The 7584-nt window shown below is 26.9% G+C and overlaps 2 protein-coding genes across 3 annotated transcripts; both read left to right on the top strand.

Moving 5' to 3' along the window:
- Nucleotides 1-872: 872 nt before the first annotated feature.
- Nucleotides 873-2290, top strand: OCT59_012814 (uncharacterized protein; the record flags this gene model as incomplete). 2 transcript variants are annotated; one of them, XM_066140387.1, is made up of 12 exons in its annotated part: nucleotides 873-875; nucleotides 958-985; nucleotides 1053-1064; nucleotides 1110-1132; nucleotides 1216-1357; nucleotides 1415-1437; nucleotides 1514-1562; nucleotides 1640-1682; nucleotides 1862-1890; nucleotides 1965-2033; nucleotides 2160-2201; nucleotides 2283-2290. In XM_066140387.1, 12 exons carry the CDS (start codon nucleotides 873-875, stop codon nucleotides 2288-2290), a joined length of 471 nt encoding a protein of 156 aa, XP_066001272.1. The 2 variants fall into 2 exon arrangements, with proteins under 2 accessions (XP_066001272.1, XP_066001273.1); XM_066140388.1 differs by lacking the exons at nucleotides 873-875; nucleotides 958-985; nucleotides 1053-1064; nucleotides 1110-1132; nucleotides 1216-1357 and having other exon boundaries at nucleotides 1436-1441.
- A 3159-nt stretch (nucleotides 2291-5449) lies between these two features.
- Nucleotides 5450-6805, top strand: OCT59_012813 (uncharacterized protein). The gene is made up of 2 exons (XM_025332829.2): nucleotides 5450-6358; nucleotides 6439-6805. Exons 1-2 carry the CDS (start codon nucleotides 5557-5559, stop codon nucleotides 6660-6662), a joined length of 1026 nt encoding a protein of 341 aa, XP_025166644.1. The 5' UTR covers nucleotides 5450-5556; the 3' UTR covers nucleotides 6663-6805.
- The last annotated feature ends 779 nt before the right edge of the window (nucleotides 6806-7584 follow it).

Raw genomic sequence — 7584 nt, 5'->3', positions numbered from 1 at the left:
GAAAGCAAGATCCATTAGGAAAAGCGAAATTAAATGAATAGAAACGCTAGTAGAAATATAAATAATAGATTCACGAAAAGAAGAATTATTACTAGGAACAGAATTTTTGCAAGAACGAAAAGAAATATCAACTTCGAAACAAAATCCTTGCGGTTGTCACCTTATAAGTGCTGCAGTCGGTCTCCTAACGAATCAACAAAAAAAATTTTGTGAAAATAACGAATTTTGTATAAGTAATTTTACTGAAAATTATTTGATATAATGAAGTACGTGTAAGAATTTATTCAATTGTTGATGATTTTTATATTTATTAATTTATTTATGATTTATTTTCTTTTCTTTCTTAAAAACTAACTGGGAATATCCAATTGTGGCATTAAATAGTACAATACAATGAAATTCCTTGAACGCACCGAGGACAGATTTATAAATGAAATTTTTTTACAAAAATTTAATTAATGGAACAACCTGGATCCTCATGATGTAAATAAATTATGATTTATAACTTTAAATTCTTTTTTTAAAAAAAATTTTAGTAACTTTTTCTTTATCTCCTTTACAAATAGGGGAAAATGCATTTATGAATGGATTAGAAAGTATCTCTCCTCTAATAAAATGAAGAAATAAATGTTTCTTTAATATTAAACAAAGGTAGAACAAATTCAAATTATTATTATCTTGATCTTTAAATTCTTTTATGTAAAAAAAATTTTTAATTAACTTCATTTTTAAAAATTTTATTACATTAAATTATTTGCATTTATAATTATTCTTTTTCGAATGTTAAATTATAAAACACATAGAACCTACACCTACACGTAATAAATTATTAAAAGTTTATAAGAAAAAAAAGAGATTCGAATTTTATACTTATGGTTCACTTATAGATATTGGGATGGAATCTTGTAGTATGTCATCTGGATTTATCCAGGTTGCCGAAACTGCTGATTTGATTAGTATGGTTCTTTTTATGAATACGAGGAAGGTAGGAGGTAGCCTTTCCTCAATATGTGAATAAATTATAATAATATCTAAAAATTCTTTATATTTAGTTGATTTAGTTAGTAATCATCTACGAATAAAGAAAAGAGAATCATATTAAACAAAAGGTAGAATTAATCGGACCCTTGACGTAAGTAAATTATAATTACTTTGATCTTTAAATTCTTTTTTTGTAAAAAAAATTTTTTAAGTAACTTCTTTTACACTTTATAGGTGATGATAAAAAAAAGGAAAAGAAGAACTCCGAAGGAAGGGCTGGATGTTGTACACTTTTGCCACGATAGGATGTTCATGATGAGTGCCAAATTCCCTATTACTACTAGTCTGGAGAAATATTTTCAAATAGAGAAAAGGAGTATGATAGGAAAATATCTCTTCCCTAATAAATGGAAGGAATCATATTAAACAAAAGGCAGAATAAATTGGACTTCCGATGCAAGTAAATTATAATTATTTCAATCTTTAAATTCTTTTTTGTAAAAAAAATTTTGAAGTAACTTCTTTTTTATAGTGTTCTTTTAAGAATAACGAGAAAGATTACACAATCAACTGGGTGGAGGGTAGCTTTAAATAAATTATAATTAAATCTTTTTTTTTACAAAAAAATAATTTTAAAGTAACTTTTTCTTTACCTTAGTTGATTTATCCTCTATGAATAGAGAAAAAGAATATAATTACAAGTGGATAGGAAAATATCTCCTCTAATAATTGGTGGGAATCATATTAAAACAAAAAGCAGAACAAATTAAACTCCCCGCCGTATGTAAATTATAATTATATCGATCTTTAAATTCTTTTTTATAAAAAAAAAAATTTTTTTTTTTTACTTAATTAGTAATGTTTCTTTATGAATAACGAGAAAGGGTTTAATAGTTCAATGGTTGGAGGGTAGCCTTTCTTTACAATGTATTATATCTAAAAATTCTTTACAAAAGAAATTATTAACATTTTCTTTACTTTAGTTGATTTAGTTAGCAATTACCTTTTAAGCATAGAGAAGAGAAATATATTTACAAGTGCCAAGCTTCAAAGTTAACACCTCGCGAGCGCATTCGCTTTACCAAAAAAAAGAGGAAAAAGAAAGGAATCACAAAGGTTGTCCTAAAGGGCCGTACGAGTTGCATCCGAACTATTCGTTCAAATAAAGAAACTTTAAGAAATCGAGACGTTGATTGGTAATTTCTCCGACCCAAATTCTGGTAATTTTATTATATTTAATAATTTTTAATAATATAGGCAACCACCATTATTCAAGAATTGCGTATTCTGCAAATTAACAGGTCATTGAATAAGATTGGGTAAGTTCATGTCCCGAAATTCCAGATGTAGGAATCATATGTGGATGGATCCCGGCGTAATGTACCGTAACCGATGGATCCACAGTGTAAGTTATAATTATATCGATCTTTTAAATTTTTTTTTAGAAATACTTTACTTTAGCTTATTTAGTTAGTAATGTACTTTTTGTAAATGAGAAAAAGAATATTATTTATGAATAAATTGAGAAAATAACCCTCCTTTAATAAATAAAGGAAACCGATTTTCCTTCACATTAAACGAAGGTTCAATCATTTTATTTCAAATATATATATACATATTATATTTTAAATAATTCATAAGTTAACCTTTCAGAGTTTCAGGATTTCTTGAAATTTTATCATCAAGATAAATTCAATTCTAAGATCGCAGATAATTAATAATTACAATCGGTAGAAAAGACTAAATACTGTAACCTTCATGAAATGATTAAAGTTGAAGGACGGAAAACTATCGTATTACATTGAAGATAATGACTTCCGTTATGACATTTATTTGGAATGGATCATAACTCATAATGAATGATGTTTTTTTGTTTTTTTTTTCATCTATATGCTGATTAACTCAAAATCTATTAAAGAGTTGAAATTCGTGACTCTATGGAAAAAAAAATTCGATGAATCGATTTGAGAATGAAATTATTACAATACAGTAATTAAAAGGGCACATTTGCGTAATTATTGTATGTTGGTGTATTGCTCTCTTATTTCTCTGTTATTACTTCGCTAGCATATTATTGCTTCTTCGATTTATCCTTGTCAGTAACTATGAATTTAGATTTCCAATGCCACAATTCATCATTATTTTCAGAATTAAAAATAAAACTAAAATTTTTAAAAGTTGATGTAAGTAAATAAAACTTCGTATGATTGGTATTACATTATAAAAAGCACCGGTCTTTGAATCAATTGAAACTTTTAACATAATATCAAGCAAATCAGAGGAATAATTCTAAACCTCACAGTACGTGTAAATGATCTTATCTGTATCGCCGAAGTAAATAGCTTCATTTTTTTTGATTAGCCGTTATTTTATTCTTCCATCGAATACTTGACTTACATTAACGATTTTATGATATTATACAAATGGGCGGATTCATTGGTCGAAATAACGGAACGAGAAATTCCGTAGATGCTAGGATGTTTTTAAGAGGTTGTACAGTATAAAAAATTTTAACAACATAAATAGCCTTAAAATATTTTTCTATGATAAACCAATCGGAAAGTGATATGTATTTGTATGGATATTGCTTTAACAAAAGAATGCGGTAATGAACACGTATTCATTAAAAAAAAACATATTATTACGATATGAAAATAACTCGTGGAACCATCTATCAATTTTATCATGATTTATAAAAAGTTCAACAATAGAGAAATGATTTTTGAGATTGACAACATCTTTAGTTTTTATTATGAATAAGATCAATGTAAATTATTCTAAATATTATACCTTCTTTTAATATTTTATTTTCGATAATCAATCATATCTGTGTTGTAAACATAAAAGCAAGATAAGTTCGTTAAACAGGAAAAAAATCGACTTATCAAACTTATCAATAAAACCTATGAATTCGCGTGAAGAATAAAGTAAAATTTGATTGTAATTTATTCAATGTATCCGTTTGATGGAGCGGAGAATTTACTCCATACTTTATCTTTGACGCCTCAATGCATTACTCACACAATTTACTCATCCCATTCATAACCCACTTTGATTAAATATATATATATAATAATAAAGAAATCATCTGGCGCAATAAACGCAGCAACCGCAAAATGACGTAAAAGTGACATTGTGCTTTTGGTTAATTCTTTTTTCGATTTTACATCTTTTTAGGTCCCTTCCTTTCAAAGCGTCATCTAAAGTAACCACCAAAAGAAAGTTATATAAATAAAATTTCCCACACACAAATTTAAAAGCCCATGATCGCTCAAATGATCAAATGATCGTAAAAAAAAAACAAATAGTTTTGGAATAAGTGGAATAAGTATGATTGTGTAGATCATTATCTAATATATATATCAATTTTTGCTTAATATATTCATATTAATGACAAAAAAATTTATTCAGCTTTCAAAAAATTTCATGAATTTTAGAATCATTTATAAAAAGTCATTAAAAACTTTTAGTGAAACATCATGATTCGAAAAATAAGGCAATACCATACTGAGTGAGGTTATCAATGTCCACAGTAATCTTAAAAAACTCTATTTGGTATTATTAAAAAAATTCTATTTTAACTACATATAGGATCAACTTTTTTATTTTAGAATAAAAAAAAAAACTTCTTTTTTTGTAAAACTCTTTTTATTACATTTTTAAACATTTTAAACATTATTTGTATTGCCGTAAAGTCCGTAATTCATATGACAAAATAAAAAAAAAAAGAAAAAATCAATTACTTTTTTCATACACTGTATTATAATAAATAAATAAATATGAATATAAATATATATATATTTATTTATTTTTCGCCCCAAGTGTTGAGCTGATACAATCTAAATTGAACCACTCGGAATTGTTCCAAGAATATTCTTAATTAAAAATCTTCCAAAAACCGCCAAACGCCGAAAGCCGAAAACCTGACTCACAATAGACGTTCCCCTTAATTTGTTCATTAAATAATTAATATTGTTTGACTCCATGTGAGGATGATACATTTGGCGTAAAAAAATAAATGATTAATAATATAAAACTAAAATATTTTTGGTTCAAAGGTCAAACTCATGAAGGGACGGGATGCGCAGTCAGACAAATATTTGTAAAATTATTATTGGTTTTAACAGTTAGTAAACAATGATTTTTGTATAACATAACAATGATTTAATTATTAAATGAAAAAAAATAATAATTACAAAAAAAATTTTTTTTTTTTTGTTTAACTAAATTTGAGATCGATAATCGACTATATTTAATCATTGTTTTCATGTGTGTAAAGTATGAATAAAGTATGTGTAATCAAGAAGTTTTCTAATCTAAAATTAATTTTCCATTTTAAGTTTAGTCATAGTTTATCAAACATCTAGGAATGTTACTTGTTAACGAAATATAGCATGGATTGTCATTAGCCGGACATTTGCCGCTGCCGCAATTATATAGCTGTTACATTTCTTTTCTCTGACGGTCTGTCTCTTTTGACTCACTTGTTTTTTTATATATCGAAAAAAAAAAATTTTTTTTTTATTTTGATCATTATAAGTTTTTTAAAAAAAAATTTTTTTTTGATTATTAATTATGGGGACCATATCACCAAATTTCCATAATTTAAACGCAAATTCTCATCCTCCACAAGATTTTAAAAGTTTTCATGATTTAAATGATAATTCTCATTCACAAAGTTATTTAGGTTTTCATGATTTAAATGAAAATCCTCTTCAACAAAATTATTCATCTGAAATGCAAACACCTCATCTACGACCAAGAAGTAATTCTGCACCTAGAGTAACTATGCCAAGTTCTACTTCATTTTCATCTTTAAGTAATACTTCAATACGACAATCACAACAAAGAGTAGAAGTAAAAAATTGTAAATGTGGTCTTGAACCTGTACTTCGAGAAGTTAAAGTAAATACACCAAATAAAGGAAGATGGTTTTGGTCGTGTAGTAAATTTGGTGGTCCCGATCATTCAGAGAAATGTAATTATTTCAAATGGGAAAATTCATTAAATCAAAATGCTGATGTGACTGGTGAATCATCATCTACTGCACGAGATACACAAGATACATATCGTAATGATGATGTTGTCGTTAATGATGATAATAATAATAATATTATTGGAGATGAAGTTAATACCACACCAATTAATAATAATGATGTGATAGAAAATCCTAGTAGGAGTCATAATAGAGCTTCATCACAAGCTATATCAAGCACAAGTAATGGAACAACAACCAATAGATCATTAACTAATAGGACAACTGAAACCGGTCATGCATACACTCGTAGTCCGGCCGTGTTTGGTAATTGGGAAAACGTACCCAAATATTCTACTCCACAACTAATGGATATAATGCAAAATCATCTAGTACAACAAGGTAAAATAAAATTTTTAAAAAAATTGAATTATATATAAGTAATAAATTTTTTTAACATCTCCCTTTCTTTTTATTTAAAGATAGGAATTATAAAAAATGGCATATTAATACTCAATTAGCCAAAAAAGATTATGAAGAAGCGAAGAAGGAAGTTGAGAAATTGATGAGAGAACTTGAGGTCGTCGGTAAAGAAAATGAATTATTTAAACGTGAAAATGAAGTATTAAAAGCCGAAAAGAGATTAATGGAACGTGAAATTAGTATATTAAACGAAGAAAATCGAGATTTGAAGAGACGACGTTAAAAATATATCTGATATAGTATATTATATATAAATTTAAATAAGGGCATTATGTTTTATGGGTTATTTTGTATTTAAAATTAATGTATTTTATATATATGTAGTAAAATAAATAAAAATTACTAAGAGTTAACTTTTAATCATTTTCACATGATGACTATCACCATTTTTCTTACAGAACAATACAAGGTGTTCGAGATGACGTGATGTGACGTAATAAAAAAACGATTTGGTATGGTTATATTCTTTTCATGCTGACATCTTGTTATATTTAATAGAATGAATTCAATACTTTCATTAGTTTAATAGGTTTAATAAGCCGAAATAACATATTTGTGACGTTATTTACATCAGGTTGATTCTGACCTTTTGTCGTCCAAATACGAAACGAGCGGGAATAATATATGAAATTGCCAATAAAATATTTATGGCATAACGTCGAATATACATAAATTATTCAAGGACTTTGTAGCAGAGTTAATAGCTCTTTTTGTTCTCTCCGTAAGTAAATAGCTTGGCTGGGCCATGAAATCCGTTTCCTCGCTAACTAATAAATCATATCTTTTTCTTATGAATTTACCAGTTTACCATAGGGACGACCAAAGAAACTTTTCCTAAATTAAATTTAAACAACTAATTTCTCTTTTCATTCGATTAAATTATATAAAAATAAGATTTACTTATTTATATATGCAACGTCCCCATTGTTTGCTACAACGAATCAGATTATTATGTGGATCCATTCTTCACCTCCAATATAAGACAAAATATTCTTTTTGAAACAATTACATTGAAGTTATCTCTTTACCATCGATGGTTATCTACAATCACGCAAGTAAACCATTATTCGACCGATTTAAAGTCATTCTTGAATAAAACAAGGTTTCAGGCGAAAAAAAAAATATAATTTAAAAACTTTTATAGC

This window comes from Rhizophagus irregularis, chromosome 20 (genome assembly GCF_026210795.1).
Source record: "Rhizophagus irregularis chromosome 20, complete sequence".
Lineage (NCBI taxonomy): Eukaryota > Fungi > Glomeromycota > Glomeromycetes > Glomerales > Glomeraceae > Rhizophagus > Rhizophagus irregularis.
This window is presented reverse-complemented; position numbering and strand designations above follow the sequence as displayed.